This window comes from Vespa mandarinia, chromosome 12 (genome assembly GCF_050613455.1).
Source record: "Vespa mandarinia isolate Hongniang chromosome 12, ASM5061345v1, whole genome shotgun sequence".
NCBI classification, from domain to species: Eukaryota; Metazoa; Arthropoda; class Insecta; order Hymenoptera; family Vespidae; genus Vespa; species Vespa mandarinia.
Genome location: NC_140821.1, coordinates 515,729 through 531,279, shown reverse-complemented (window position 1 = coordinate 531,279; position 15,551 = coordinate 515,729). Strand labels below are relative to the sequence as shown.

Below are 15,551 nucleotides of genomic sequence, written 5' to 3'. Positions count from 1 at the left end.
TCCTATCATGGACTTCGTTTTAGTGTTGAAATTCGGCGTATGCTTCGGATTTCAACTTAGAGTCACCGTTATTCTAACACTCACGTAAGAGTTCGCTTGCGCGATTGAAAGTCCTACCGGGGACTTCGTTTTATTTCTTCGACATATCGATTAGATTACTTCGCGAATTTGGATAGAATAATAGAATCCACGTAATTATAACACACGTGAGTGTCGCGAACGCGATTAATGCGCTTTGATTGTTCGAAATTCGGATGCACGAATACAGATGTGCTTAATAATCCGTTATGCCTGAGGCGGAGGGTGTCGAACGGTTAAGCTTTCTGTAAGTGGAGTCCCTGTAGCTAAGGCTAGATACTTCCTGTTAGCTTTGTCCCATGCCCAAGATATCCGAAGCGGAAGGCATGAGGGATCGGTATCGCGGTACGCGAATTTTAGAGTAAAGTAGAGTCACCGTTAGCCCGTGGGTCTCCACATGCAGCAACCTCCACGTGGTGAGATCTGGGTCGATAGTATTTACGATTGTATTGAAATCTAATGGTAAATCACGCAACGCAAATACTATCGAGCGAATGGCTGCATATTTCCATCTATTTTCTAAATCCCTTCTATCTGTTGGTTTGTCTGAAATGTTCATGCCGTTTTTTTCATTACGTTACCTACCACAAATCGGTACGAACTTTCCGGACAACCCAATAATTATGATTAAAAATAATACTTCTACAGGGAAAGAGATAAAATATATTTAATTTCAAAGATAATTTTTTGTAATTCTCAAATTTATATGCTAATTATCTAATGTCAGAGTCACACGATAAATACGTTCCAAATTATTTCAAATATTGTAGCGCTAGATAATATTGGAGGCTATTATGTAGATTTTGGTCCTAGTATTATCGTAATATTCAATATCCAAATGTTATAACAAAACGGTTATTTATTGATTTGTACTGTAATATATACAACAAAAATGAAATATTGTAATACATTTTTGCACTAGTTGCAAATGATTTTTTTAGAATAATGTACATAATTAAAACTAAATATATCATAAATACTTCTTAGTATTATGCATAATTTTTAAGTCATATAAAAATTTATTCAATTTTTATTTAATTCATCCAATTACAATGCCAAATAAAGAACTTCTCCAATGGTGGAGTAAATAGATTACATAGTTTTTCATCAGCTGACAAAGACGAACATGAAGAAAAAATTCTAAATTGGCATGATCAATTATATCCAACAATGGATGTACAAAGTGTACAAAGAATTACATATTACAAAGCAATCGTGAGTATTTCTTATAGAAAAATAATACAATAGCAGGTTTTTAAAATGTATAACATTAAACATTTTTTAAGATAAACATACATCAAGTTTGATACGTATATAAAGAATTCCAATTATGATTACTTATGTGCAAGTAGATTCATTAAGTCAAGTATAATCATAATTGACATTGACGTATATACGTTTGCATTACATAGCCATATTTATAAGTTTGTAATACACTTAACTAGTTATGTATGTTTATGCTGTTAGCATAAAATTTTGGGTATAATCATATTCAATCGTAGGTATAACAGATTGTACGAATTTTAAAAATATTATGAGATACATGTGGACACCAAGCTCCCGGCCACCTTCCATTACTGTTTCTACAATTTTCTTCATTACCTCAGCATGTCTATGTAAATATTACAATGGAAAATATAACTCATTTGTATAAAACGTTTAAATAATATCGTTTCTTAGTTAGATAGCACATAATTAATACCTGCATGGATGAACAGAAGCCATCGGTGGTCCAGGCAAATGAGGATGTATTTCCATTGTAACAGTTTTTTTAGCATGATCTTGACTAACATCTTCATACATTTTTTCTACTGTAAGTGGTTTTCGATTCTACAAAATAATTTATGTACTAATTTTATTTAGTTAATTACTAACTATAAAAACTGTTATATATATATATACATTATATATATATATATATATATACACAAACCTCATCATAACCACAAAGCCACAATCGAGGTGTTTGGTAATATTTATCATAGGTAATGTATAAATCATAGGTGCGTGTATGAATAATTTCTCCTTCAGAAAACAATTCTGTTTTCTCTTTTGCAGTCTTTTTTGAAGTTTCAGCAGTGAACTATGACATTTTATCAAAATAATATATTAATTTGTTAATTATTACATAATATATTAATGAAATATTTAGTATGTTTCTTTGTACCTTGTCTTGTTCATCAAGCATGCCACTTATTTCAAATGCTTCCATATCAGCAGCTTCTTCATCATCTTCATCACCTTCACAAGAATCATTTTCATCTAATGATTGAATTGGTTGATTTTCTTCTAATGTCATTTCAGTTACTCTGTCATCTATACCACCAAAAGTTGTATCAAAGTGATGAGTGTCAACCCATCCACCCTCAGGATCATCAGCTTCTATAATACATTCTTGTTCTTTGCTGTATTCAATCTAAATTTAAATAAAAAGATTTGTATTTGTTCTCACTTAATAACAACGTAAATATATAACTAATACCTGTTTACATCTGCGTGTACAAGGAACATTGCGAGTAAGTAAGAATTGTTTTTCTTTTGGCAAATATGACTTTGCTCTATCTTCATCACCTGTAGCCCATTGCCAAGTAGGGCAATGATGTACAAGATGATCACCAGCAGCTACAAATTCTTCTGGTGTTAATACACCTGTTTCTCTAAACTTACTTTCCTAGAAAATTAAAAAATATCATAATTATTTTAATATTCTGATAATTATTATGATAATACTTAATAAACATCTTTTTTCTGATTGTTTAGAAAACAAGATAGTACAAGAAAAAATATAAAATTATACCTTTAACACAGGGGTTAAGTATTCTGCGACACCCAATGCTGTACCTTTTACAGAATTTATAACACTTTGCATTATAGACAAATTCGTGCAATTTCTTATCGATAAGTGATTCTGTTTTGAAAATATAATAATTTAATTTATTATTTACAAAAAATCACAGTGCATGCCGGTATTTAATAAACAAGTCTGCTGATTTTTTATGACAGTATTAGACAATACAAAAAGGTAACGCTTCCTTTTTGCTTGTCGCCTTCTTACTGTTATCGATTCGCGTACCACAATCTTTCATTCGTACGTGACTTCGCATGACAAAATTACAGCTGGCTATTCGTTAGAATATTAGGGTGATTCTAATGAAAATATTCGTTGCACTAAAAGTAAAGCATTTTGTTCAATTTCTATTTTCATTGGATAATTATATAAGAAAATATATTTAACGGAATGCGTACGCGTCTATAAGTAAACTAATGTTTTTTGAATTACTTACAATATTTATATGGATTTATATTTAGATTATAACTTTTGCGCGCGAATATATCTATTCTAATATTAATAATAAAATTGTAGTAATAAAAGATAAAGTGAATCTTCCAATGATTTCACGTGTGGTATATTTTGATTGGTCACACAAACAAAATGTGGTAAAGCCAATAACATTACCACTACTATTTTAGGATTATTTATAAAAAGTAGATACTTTTCGTAAAAGAATTTGCACGATTGTGTGATATATAAAAATAATTTTTTAGTGATAAATACGATTAACATGAGATAATGTGAAATCTTACATATAAGAGATTATGAACTTGCCGATGAGATCCTGTACATGATTTTTAACGTGACACACAAATTGGTCTTTATAACACACATATACATAAACTGTTTGCCTTATATATGAACTTCTACTAGAAAGTTACAGTATTATATACGTCAAGACAAGTTTGCAATCGAATTTGAAATAAGATTGAATGGTAAGATCAGTTTACAATTCATTGCATAATATTTTACTTGTATGACAGGTTATATTACTTCGTTTGAATTTTTGGAACACGGATAAGCAGAACTTCGCAATCAATTTAAATATCATTTTAACTCGTTTCTCGTAAGATGTTAAATGTTATTTAATAATTCTTCTAATTTTATTATTCGCATGATGCTTTAGTCATTTTATGTCGGTTGTTTTTAGTTTCATTCCAGACTTTTACTGTTACTTACCTGTGTGTCAATACCTAAAATCATCCTTACATTCGCCCACCATTTTTAGTATATGTTTATCAATTATAATAATCGTTATATTCCTATTATTTTAACTATCCACAGCGCCTTCTTCTATTCTTCGCAACACATTTTTCAGTGGTCGGATTAGCTAAAGATTTAGTTTTTTAAGTATGAATATTTTTAGGTTAGATCAACGAAGCTTAATGCTTATGCAGATGGAAAATTATTTGTATCACCTATAATATAACTGTACGTTATAATTTTGATAATATTACCAACTACATTTATAAAAAAGCAATGACATCTGAATATCGTACGTAACATAAAAATGTGGACAATTTAATGGTCTACTAAGAAACTATAAATTTAAAGGTAAAGGAAGTGTCAGATGATCTCTTAGTTCTTTTTTTAATATACTAGAAAATAATTCTGACAATATTACTTTTACATTAGATTTATTTTTATATTATTTTCATTTGTTTTTCCGTAATAGATATTTATTGAATATGCTTTTTTTATGAAATACATTCATTAGATTGTACGTTCAATTAGTAGATAACGCAACATGGACTGTTAAGTACATACTGTTGCAACTGTTGAAATTACTTATTTATTTTATGTATAATGTAAAAAATATATACATCTTGATATTTATAAACACTTGTCACAATATAATAGTATACATTTTTATAGCTTTTTTTGGAGACTTCATTAGGTATAAATGCTATATATATATATATTAACATGTTGAAAAAATGTATTCTGATCTACTTTTAATGTAATATTAATGTTTTATGTTTGTTATCTTATTTAGTATATTTGTTGAGTTTCAATATATTTTTAAATGATGAATAATAGTAAATGAATATATATTTTTTTTTGTATTAACAAGTTCCATTAAAAATGTGTTAATACATCCATAAAAATACAAAAATAATTTTATAGTTATACGCATACATTTTTTTTCTTTTTTCTATATATATATATTTACATCAACAATATATCACATGTCATAAAATTTCATAATATTTACATGGAAAACTAATATGTTTAATATTTTGTTTTTATTATAATTTATCTTCCACGAACTTGTACATATTTTTGTCATAATATAATACATTATTGCATTGCAGTATTGTAAGTAATTACTTTATATTTGAATACAATTTATACAATATACAAATAGAATTTAAAAATAATAAGTATTATTTATGTAGAAATTAATTATTTTATTAATTGTAACTTTTCTCTCTAATTTATTTGATATTTTTTATATTTTGCATAAATATATGCATAATTATTTAAAAACAGTCGGATTATTCTTTTTACAGGATATCTGAAATCTGGAAACATTGCATCCTGATTGGTACCTACCACATTCATGAAAAAGGTTTCAGTTACTATGTCAAAGTCCTTCTTACATTTTATACATGATTAGTAATACCAAAACCACATAACAGTCTACTTTTATTTTTCGCACATGATCCACAAGGTGTGCATCTTATAAGAAACATGCCTCTGTTCGGAAAGTCTCAAAAAAGTCCGGCGGAGGTGGTAAAGGCTCTCAAGGAAGCAGTAAATGCATTGGAGCGGGGTGATAAGAAGGTAGAAAAGGTATGTTGCAAGTATACATTTCGGTTTCTATGATGAAATACGTTCGCTTTTAGGCTCAAGAGGATGTCAGCAAAAATCTTGTACACATAAAAAATATGTTATATGGAACTGCTGAAACTGAACCACAGGCAGATATTGTTGTGGCTCAATTGGCACAAGAATTATATAACAGTAATTTATTGTTATTGCTTGTGCAAAATCTAAGTCGTATTGACTTTGAGGTATATCTTATTTCAGTGAAAAAAATTGTGTATATTATTAATAAATATCATTCTGTATATTTTATTAAATGTCTATATAACTTTTGTATTATTTAGGGAAAAAAAGATGTTGCTCAAGTTTTTAATAATATTTTAAGAAGACAAATTGGAACAAGATCTCCAACAGTGGAATATATATGCACCAAACCAGAAATCCTGTTTACTCTTATGTCTGGGTAAATTCATTATTAAACTGAATCACCATAAAATTATATTCAATTAAAAAATAAATTGAATTATATTTACATTTTATTTTAGTTACGAGCATCAAGACATTGCATTAAACTGTGGCACTATGTTACGAGAGTGTGCAAGATATGAAGCATTGGCAAAAATTATGATATATTCAGATGATTTTTACAATTTCTTCAGATATGTAGAGGTGTCTACATTTGATATAGCATCTGATGCATTTTCTACGTTTAAGGTACGTATAAATGTACAATAAATGTTTAAACAAATATGTATATATACAACATTAAGTAATATTATATTATACTAATTATACCATTTGTTGTAGGAATTACTTACAAGGCACAAAATTCTAAGTGCTGAGTTTCTAGAAGTTAATTATGATAAAGTTTTTTCTCATTATCAAAGGTTATTGAATTCTGAAAATTATGTAACAAGACGACAAAGTTTGAAATTGTTGGGTGAGCTTTTGCTTGATAGACACAATTTTACAGTATGTATTTATTTTAATAATTACATGAAATATTAAATATATTCTTCACGAAAGATTCATCTTCCCATAACGATTATTCCAGGTTATGACACGATATATTTCAAACCCTGATAATCTAAAACTTATGATGAATATGCTTAAAGAAAAATCACGGAATATACAATTTGAAGCATTTCATGTATTTAAGGTATGTCATCTATTTTGTCATAATAATTAATATGACCATATAAAAATTATGAAACAATATTCGTATTTATACAGGTATTCGTTGCTAATCCAAATAAACCTAAACCAATTCTTGATATACTTCTTCGTAATCAGGAAAAGTTGATAGAATTTCTAACGCGCTTCCACACAGATCGTTCGGAAGATGAACAGTTTAATGATGAGAAAGCGTACCTAATAAAACAGATCAAAGAACTTAAATCTGTACATGAAAATTAAGTCAAAAATACAACTACTGCTACAGCTACTGTTATTATTACAATCAACTCTATTGCTATTACTGCTATTCTACTATTACCACCAATGTCGCCATTGTGGCTATTTATTATTCTAAGACTATATTATTCAATTAGCATCATCACCATTATCATCATCATTATCATCATTAATGTTATTTTTTAGTATCGCCACTGCAATTATCATCACTATTATCATAATTATCATTATTTTCATCATCATTATCATTCTTATTGTAATATTATTTTTATTACATTAATGTTGTTATTATTATATTATATTATTATTATATTATAATTATTATTATTATTATAATTATTATTATAATTATAATTATAATTATATATTATTATTATTATTATTACTATTACTATTACTATTACTATTACTATTACTATTACTATTACTATTAATATTACTATTGTCGTTTCCACCATGTGATTTCCATCATTATCTTCATCATCATCATCATCATCCTCATCATCATCATTATCATCACCGTCGTCGTCGTCGTTGTCGTCGTCGTTGTCATCATTATTTACAATAATAGCATTATCATGCTCATCTGCATTGTCATAATGATTAACTATTACTTTTATCATGAGCATCATTGTCATCATTATGTCATTATTACTGCTACTACTACTGCTATTATTGCTACTACTATTGTTAGTAATGCTACTATACAATCAGTTAACTTTATTTTCAAATAGTTGTGTAAATAAAATTTACATTTATCACTTATTATTGTATCATATAAAGTTGAGATGATGTTGTAATACTCTATATTTCCATTAATGAGTTGATTATTAAAGTAAATGGTATGGCAGCTATAAGAAATTATCTTTTAATTTTGTTAGCATTCCTTTAACAGAACAACCAAATTTACTGAATACTTTGTTTTGTTAATATTGCAGAAAATACAAATACAGCAAATAAGTTACTTTAAAAATTTTGACAATTTTGACATTTATTTCTCCTCAATGAACTACACTTACACATGTTTATATCAATATTTATTTACATTTTTATTTCCAATAAAACATAATTTCAATATATATATATAGAATTTCTGCAGATAATCTTTCACAGATATAAATAATTTACAAATTGATCTTTGTTTCTAAAAATCTATTTAAAAACAACAAATGGTATTTCTACATTTATGTGACCATTAACATATAAGATTAATAGAGTAATTTCATCAAGTTTATCTAATATTAAATTTACACTTAAAATCTTACATTTTGCTAAAAACTATAAAATAAAGTCTTATTTTACATTAACAAATTATCAACATAGGAGAGATATGACAGTTCATGAGAAATGAAAGTTTCACTTATTGGTAATCTAGCACATATTTGTATTTTTATTTATATGTATTCTGTTTCAAGATAAATATTCTTTTATGTCCAGTTGTTCAAGTATTGCTGTTATAGCATTCTCAATAGTTGTAAATATACGAAGTTGTTTATGGAAAAGTGACCAATCAGGTTTACAACTTGGAAGTAAGTTAGTTTGCTTTCTTAACATTTCTGAATAATGTGTGAGCTTGTCTTTTCCTTTAATAATCTTTTTATATATAGAATTTAATAACCAGATAGACTGTGAACATGTTGTAAGTGCCTATAAATGAAGAGATATTGAATGAGTGGATTAAAACAAAGTAATATAAAAAATAATAAAAAAGATGGGATACATTGTAATGATATTATAATTATATAAATAAAGAGTTACCTTCTTATATTCTTCCTCATTTATGAGTAACCACATTAGTGTTGCTACATGTAAAGATAATTCTTCATGATCCAATTTATCATGTAATAGTTTTACTGTTGGTAATGCATGTCTTGGCTATTATAAGGTTAGTAAATAAAAATATATATAATGATTAATAATAATTAATTCTATAATCTTATATTTTATATAGTAATGTATATAAAATTGAAGTATGATCAACGATACTTAATCATAACATAATTATATTATTTAGATATATATTTAAAAATAATGATTATTTATTCTTACCATACAGACATAACTCCTTGTTGGTGGAAACTTAGCAAGTGTAATAAGTATATCTGTTGCTCTTAAACAGACTATTGCCCAAGGTAATGATCTATTACTTCTAATATATGTTTCATAAATATTGTCAACCAAGTTATACTCACATAAAGTAATGCACTCCTTTGGTGATAATCTAGTTATCAGACCTGTATAAAATGTTTATATCAGTGTCACTGTAATTTAAGCTTATATTTTAATAAATATATTATTAACCTAATGAAGCAAGACACATTGAGAGCTGACCAATCTTGTTGAATTTTTTAAGTACATCAATTGATTGTTGATAACGATGTGCTAATGTTGCATGTGGTGACGCTGTTATTGTGGCTGTTTTTAATCTTTGCCGTACTTCTGACATATGGACGGATTCTTTTTGCCGTATTCGATACCCTTTCCATGCAGCCTGTATAATTGTAGCTGCTAATGTTTCCTTTTTAGTTCTTAAGATAATAATCCACCATTTTTCAATTATACTAACTGCACGAATTCGTTTTTCATAATATAAACGTTTTTCACGTATATTTCTCCACCATCTTTGAATTTTTATAACTGAAATTATTATATTACGGTACATTTGCCGCACAGTAAATTGTAAAAGATTTTGTCCTTCGTTTTTATCTTTAAAATCAATAAATTTACAGCTTTTTACAAATAACATTTGCCACCACCAGTTTTGAATTGTTTTAGCAGCAGAGTGATACATTTTTAATTCGTTTCTTTGTGCTCTTGCTGTTAATTTAGCCCGCCACTTAACTTGCAGCCATATAGTAGCTTTTTTTAAAGCATCATATTCCTGAGCAAATTTTCTGCTAATTTTATCTGATCTATAACGACGCTGTATTTTAATTGTTACAAATTTCAATAGTTCATAATCTGAATGAACTTTTTTGCCTATAACATACGCTCGCCAATGAGCTTGTATTGTTAAAACTGCTTGTTTTTCGGTAATGAATCTTTTGCGTGCTACTTTCATTCTCCAATATGATTGTATAACGATTGTACTTTGTCGCAAACGGATATACCATTGTCTAATATGACAACTAATTTTATTAGCTCTATATAAAAGTTGGATATAAATAGTAGCAGATTTCAGAACACGGAATCTATAATGTTCTTTTTTAGCCTTTTGCAAAGCCCGCCAACGTTTTTGTACTTTTATTATACATAATTTCAATTTTTTATATTCTCTTTGTTCTTGTCTCATTATCAATATAGAACGCCATTTTCTTTGTAATACAATGGCTGCTACGTTCCGTTTATGTAATAAATACTTGTATTGTTGTTTAGTTTTGATCATTCTCCACCAAGCCTGAATTACTATACACGCTCTTTTTTTAGATAGATATTGTTGTCTAATTGATCGGGAAAGAATTATCGCACGCCACCATTTTTGCAATGACATTGTTGCTTTGCGAAGTTCTAAATAATTATTTCGTTGCTTTTGAGTAATATTAATATTTTTCCACCAATGTTGTATACATATTGCAGCATTTTTCATTTTTAAAATATTTCTATGAAAAACTCTTTCTACCGTAATACACTTATACCATGCTTCTATTTTCACAACAGCTATCTTTTTTTTTAAATATTCATTTCTCGCTAATGTTTTCCTCCAATACTTTTGAATAATAACAGTTGATCTGCATAGAGTTTGATATTTTTTTTGTTGTAGAACGACTATCCACCATCTCTCAATTGTACTGACAGCGTCTTTCATAATCACGAAATTATTTCTTTCATGTCTCATAATTAAAATACTTTTCCACCATATTTCTATTGTACGAATAGCCTTTAATTCTTTACATTGTTCTTTCTTCATTTTATCATACATTTTTTTAAATTTCCATCTATTCTGAATGAAAACAACAGTATTTTTGTATTTTATATAATTCATACGGTCAAATTTCATTAAAAGAGTTGCTCGCCAATATGTTTGAATCACAATACATGCAATTCTCATGTTAATATAAGTCACTCTCTGTACTCTCATTTCTTTTAACGCTCGCCACTGTCTCTGTATAACGATCGAAGCATACCGTTTATTGTGAAAATCTTGAACATCTAGTTTACACTCGTGTATTCGTTTCCACCATCTTTGCAATTTTATTGTAGCCGACCTAATGTGTAAAAATCTTTTACGATCGCGAATTCCACGTATTGAATGTCTCCATATGTTCTGTAAGAATCTAACAGACTTTTCTTTTTTTTGTAATTCTCTTATATATTCATCTCTTAAAAAGATTAGTTTTCTTCTGATCAATGCTCTTCTCCATGCTCGCTGTATAATACAGGCTGCATTATTTTTATATGTTCGTGTATAATTCCTTATACGAACATACCATAGTACAGCACGCCACCAGTTTTGTATACATCGTGCAGCTTTTTCGAATCTTGGTGCTTGATATTTGTATATAATTTGCCATAATAACGATAATGTTTTCTCCTTATGTCCATCAGCAATACTTCTTGCATCAATGTTACCAGTTAAAGCATAGCTACATTGCAAAAGTGCTTTCAAAGCAATATCAACATTGTGTATCTTTTGTAAACGTGAAATCGTTGGCATTCTACACTGGCGTGTTAAGTCCGATCGTCCACTGATTAATTCCATAACTCGACAGAGTCTGACACCATCTCGTAAATCATTTTGAATACTTGTTACAGCATAATCAAACTCATCTAAATACGTTTGCTTATATGAGACAACATATTCATATGATCTCAAAACCTTAGTAAGATCACCAATACCGCTTAAGACTTCTCGAGAAAAAGCTAACAGGATGGCTCTGCTATCTTTAATATTTGCCTTTTTATGAAATAAGCATGGATCGTGGCGAATAAGTTTGTTAATCTTAGAATAATCTAAGAAGTAAACTAGAAAAAGAAACTTCTTTAACATAAATTTATTCATTTGAGTTATGAATGCCGTTTGTTGCTGTTTTCTATGATAAGCATTTGGATAATTTTTTTTCAAAAAAGGATCAGTAAAGAATCTTGTGAGAATAAATCTCGTAAGACCAACCAAATCGTTGTTAGAATGTAATGGTATATTTTCACCGTAGATGGTTTCTAATCCAATTCTTAGCCATAATGGATTATAACTTAAAAATAATTCCAGCATTTCTTTTTGTAACCCTAGAAAAATTAGTTTAATGAAGTTAACAGAAAATAAAGCAAATTGAACAAAAACGATCATAGTACTTTTTCATATAATTTAATAATTTACCAATATCTCTATGCAAGTCACGATCCAATCTTATAGTCAATATTCCCTTTTCTATACAAACGGTTGTACGCGATAACACATGAACTATTTCTTTTTTGCGATACATAGCATTTGCAGCTTTTCGTAATGCATTCAAACGTAAATCCGTATGATATCTGATGAATCACATATACTAATGAGTATGATAATTATAATCACATTATTGTTTTAACTAAAAATTATACAGTTACATTATATAGAGGTATTTACCTTGCTGAAAGAGCTTCTTTAGTTTCAGCTAAAATCGAATTTTCCAGCAGTTTACATGATTGCCATACTTTGCCAATGTCAACACAACTTGTTTCCACGTCGGCATTCAAGTCCTCAGGTGGAGATAATAATGCATTTAACCATTTTTTAAATGTAATCTCTTGATTGTACACCCATTTTTCATCATAATACATTGTACTACAATTGAAAACACAATTATTATATTATGTTATAATTATTAATACTGAATAACAAAAGTCTAAATAATACAAAATCTGTACATCTTACCTACTAAGAAATGGATCTTCTGTAACACATGCTGCAAATGGATCAGGATTACAAAATTTAGTAAATAAATTATCTGTATCTTGAAGTTTAAAATTATTCTCTTTAGATTGATTCGACGCTATATCAAGATTTTTTTTCTTTATCACATTTGCCAATGATAGTTTACTGATTCTAACTCCTGGTATTGATACATTTACATTTTCTGAAATTAATATAAAAATTAAATATATTTGTGCAAATAATTATATATTATTAATATTAATTATATATAAATTATATTATTAATTATTTACTCTTAGCGGGAGTATTTGAGTAAACTTTTTTTTTAATAATTCTCTTATGCATAAATTTTTCCTTTCCATGTTGTCCATATTTCTTTGGTGATATCTTACGTGATAATGTCTTAGCATGAAAATATCGTTTAGGAGGTGATATTTCTATACAAATTCCTGATGATTTTTCTGTATCAAAGGTTTGTGTTTTGTTTAATGTTACATTTTCCGATGTATTTATAAATCTTTCCTGAACGGTTGTTCCAAAATCAATATTTCTACGTATTTGCATCTTTGTTTTATGGTTATTATTACCTTTGACCCATAGGTCTGCTTCTAAGACATCTTTTACAGTCGCTTGATCTTTATATTTTGTAGAATATTGCTTTGTATTAAAATTTGAAGTACTTGGAATTGGCGAAGATGAAGGTAAGACTCCTGTACAGGGAGTATTAGCCCATTCATTTCTCAAAGATTTAATTGGCGACAAACTATTAAAATTTTCAGATAATTGTTTTGCTTGCCATAATTCTAGATTTTGTGTTCCAATAGATAAATCTAATGATCTATTTGACATATTATTTAGATTTTGATTTGATATGCTATTAATTGATAGCATGGGACTTAGATTATATGTTCCATTTCCGTCAGTTTGTACAGACATTGTTTCTACATAATTATCTGTATAATTATTACAAACGGATGTATCCTTTGTTGAGGTTCTGCGCTGATTTGATAAAGTTTCTAATACATTAGTAGGTTCTAAGGCAAGATTATTCATCAAGATTGAAAATTCTGATGAATTATTTAGAACTTGTGGGGATAGTGAATCTTCATATATCTCTTTTCTATCTGTAATAGAAATATTTTTGGAATGTACAGTTTCCTTCACATATGTTTCTCTACGTATTTCTATATCTTCTAAAATAGTGGAAGGAATGCTTTGCATCTGATTTACGAACTCTTTTTTGTTATTAGAAAGTTTTTGATCTGTATTTACAACAGTTAAATTAAAAGCACTAGAATCAATAAATTTTAAAAACTCATCAGATTTCTTCTTTGGAAAAACATTATCACATTCTTTTTTAAAAGATTCTGTTGTATGTTTAAAATTCATACACATATTTGCAATATTCTCTTCATCTTGAATATTTTGCAATTTTGATACGTCCTTTTGTATTTGCTTATCAAAGCTTGAAAAGCTTTCTTGGTATGTAGTCTTATTTCTGAATACACTATTTTCTTCATATGTTTTTCTACTTCTATTTGTTAATTGTCTTGATGATAGAGGTATCAAAGGCTGTTGTTTATTACATTTTGTTGTAGAATTTTTAGCAGTAGTTATAATTGCTACATCATATTTAATTCTCCGACTATCTGTAAATTGTAATACATCTCGCCAACAACCAACTTTCTTAGGAGACCATTTGATAGATATTACTGTATTGCTATTACTTTGGACTGTTGCGTGAGATATATCTAAGTCTATGTACCGATCTTCATCAGGCTTCTTTGTAACTGTTATCTAGGACATAATGTAGAATTTTTTTTTTTTTTTTTTTTTTTTTTTTTTTTTTTTTTAATAGTATTTACATACTTACAGTTAAGGCTTTATTACTTATATTTTTTATAGTCAAATAACATTGTACAGTTGTGTTTACAAAAGTTTCCATTGTTATCCTCGTTTGAGGTTGAAATGGTCCCAATACTAGAGTAAAATGTAAGTCATTAGTGCTCCTGTCAAAAGACTTTGTATCCTTTTTACTTTTTGGTGTAACATTAATCTAAAATCAAGAAATTCACTTATACTTCATGTATTATTTATTTTTAACCCTTAATTCGTAAACGTTTTTACGATCACGACAAAACATAAATGTCATTGTATTAACGACACATTTTTCAATGGGTCAAATTTTGAAAAAAAATCTGAAAAAATTCATATAGCATCTTTAAACCTTCTAAATAAAGATTAAAATAAAAAATGTATGCAATGATTTCTATAAATACATTATTATTACAAATATATAAAGTATACTTTTCACACTTTTTAAATTTGCTCAAACAAGAAAATTTCCGGTTTACGAATTAAGGGTTAATTATTTATTTCGCAAATTCACAACAAAGACACGTGAATATAAATGAAATATAACGTGTTCTCACTTGAAAGAACATTATCTTCAACTAAAAAGTAATTAATTTCTTTTATTATTAATGACAGATGCGTAGCAGTCACTGACGGTTTTAACGATACTTCGAACAATTTGAATTCAAACGCTTTTTCAAACTGTTCCTAAAAACATCCACAGGACTACTTCACTAAATCCAGAAAATGTTC

General features: G+C 28.0%; 3 protein-coding genes across 9 annotated transcripts; 1 reads left to right on the top strand and 2 right to left on the bottom strand.

Moving 5' to 3' along the window:
* Positions 1-1,064: 1,064 nt before the first annotated feature.
* On the bottom strand, positions 1,065-3,772 carry Atg3 (Autophagy-related protein 3). Of its 2 annotated transcripts, XM_035882811.2 has the most exons (7): positions 3,664-3,772; positions 2,876-2,986; positions 2,561-2,749; positions 2,246-2,494; positions 2,012-2,161; positions 1,781-1,908; positions 1,065-1,690 (listed from the first exon to the last, which is right to left on the bottom strand). In XM_035882811.2, the coding sequence occupies exons 2-7, from the start codon at positions 2,945-2,947 to the stop codon at positions 1,534-1,536; spliced, it is 945 nt and encodes a 314-aa protein (XP_035738704.1). In that variant the 5' UTR covers positions 2,948-2,986; positions 3,664-3,772; the 3' UTR covers positions 1,065-1,533. The 2 variants fall into 2 exon arrangements, with proteins under 2 accessions (XP_035738704.1, XP_035738703.1); XM_035882810.2 differs by lacking the exon at positions 3,664-3,772 and having other exon boundaries at positions 1,066-1,690; positions 2,876-3,200.
* On the top strand, positions 3,562-8,008 carry Mo25 (calcium binding protein Mo25). 5 transcript variants are annotated; one of them, XM_035882790.2, is made up of 10 exons: positions 3,915-3,977; positions 4,278-4,342; positions 5,425-5,483; positions 5,586-5,707; positions 5,761-5,928; positions 6,025-6,143; positions 6,226-6,394; positions 6,488-6,652; positions 6,735-6,839; positions 6,914-8,003. In XM_035882790.2, the coding sequence occupies exons 4-10, from the start codon at positions 5,606-5,608 to the stop codon at positions 7,094-7,096; spliced, it is 1,011 nt and encodes a 336-aa protein (XP_035738683.1). In that variant the 5' UTR covers positions 3,915-3,977; positions 4,278-4,342; positions 5,425-5,483; positions 5,586-5,605; the 3' UTR covers positions 7,097-8,003. The 5 variants fall into 5 exon arrangements, with proteins under 5 accessions (XP_035738682.1, XP_035738685.1, XP_035738681.1 ...); XM_035882789.2 differs by lacking the exons at positions 3,915-3,977; positions 4,278-4,342 and adding an exon at positions 3,562-3,846; XM_035882792.2 differs by lacking the exon at positions 4,278-4,342 and having other exon boundaries at positions 3,872-3,977; positions 5,586-5,698; positions 6,914-8,008.
* A 165-nt stretch (positions 8,009-8,173) lies between these two features.
* Positions 8,174-15,536, bottom strand: LOC118448836 (uncharacterized). 2 transcript variants are annotated; one of them, XM_035882633.2, is made up of 11 exons: positions 15,377-15,536; positions 14,818-15,000; positions 13,238-14,741; positions 12,945-13,146; positions 12,657-12,854; positions 12,408-12,562; positions 9,395-12,316; positions 9,286-9,327; positions 9,143-9,213; positions 8,852-8,968; positions 8,174-8,740 (listed from the first exon to the last, which is right to left on the bottom strand). In XM_035882633.2, exons 1-11 carry the CDS (start codon positions 15,386-15,388, stop codon positions 8,504-8,506), a joined length of 5,643 nt encoding a protein of 1,880 aa, XP_035738526.2. In that variant the 5' UTR covers positions 15,389-15,536; the 3' UTR covers positions 8,174-8,503. The 2 variants fall into 2 exon arrangements, with proteins under 2 accessions (XP_035738526.2, XP_035738525.2); XM_035882632.2 differs by having other exon boundaries at positions 8,178-8,740; positions 9,143-9,327.
* Between the last annotated feature and the right edge of the window lie 15 nt (positions 15,537-15,551).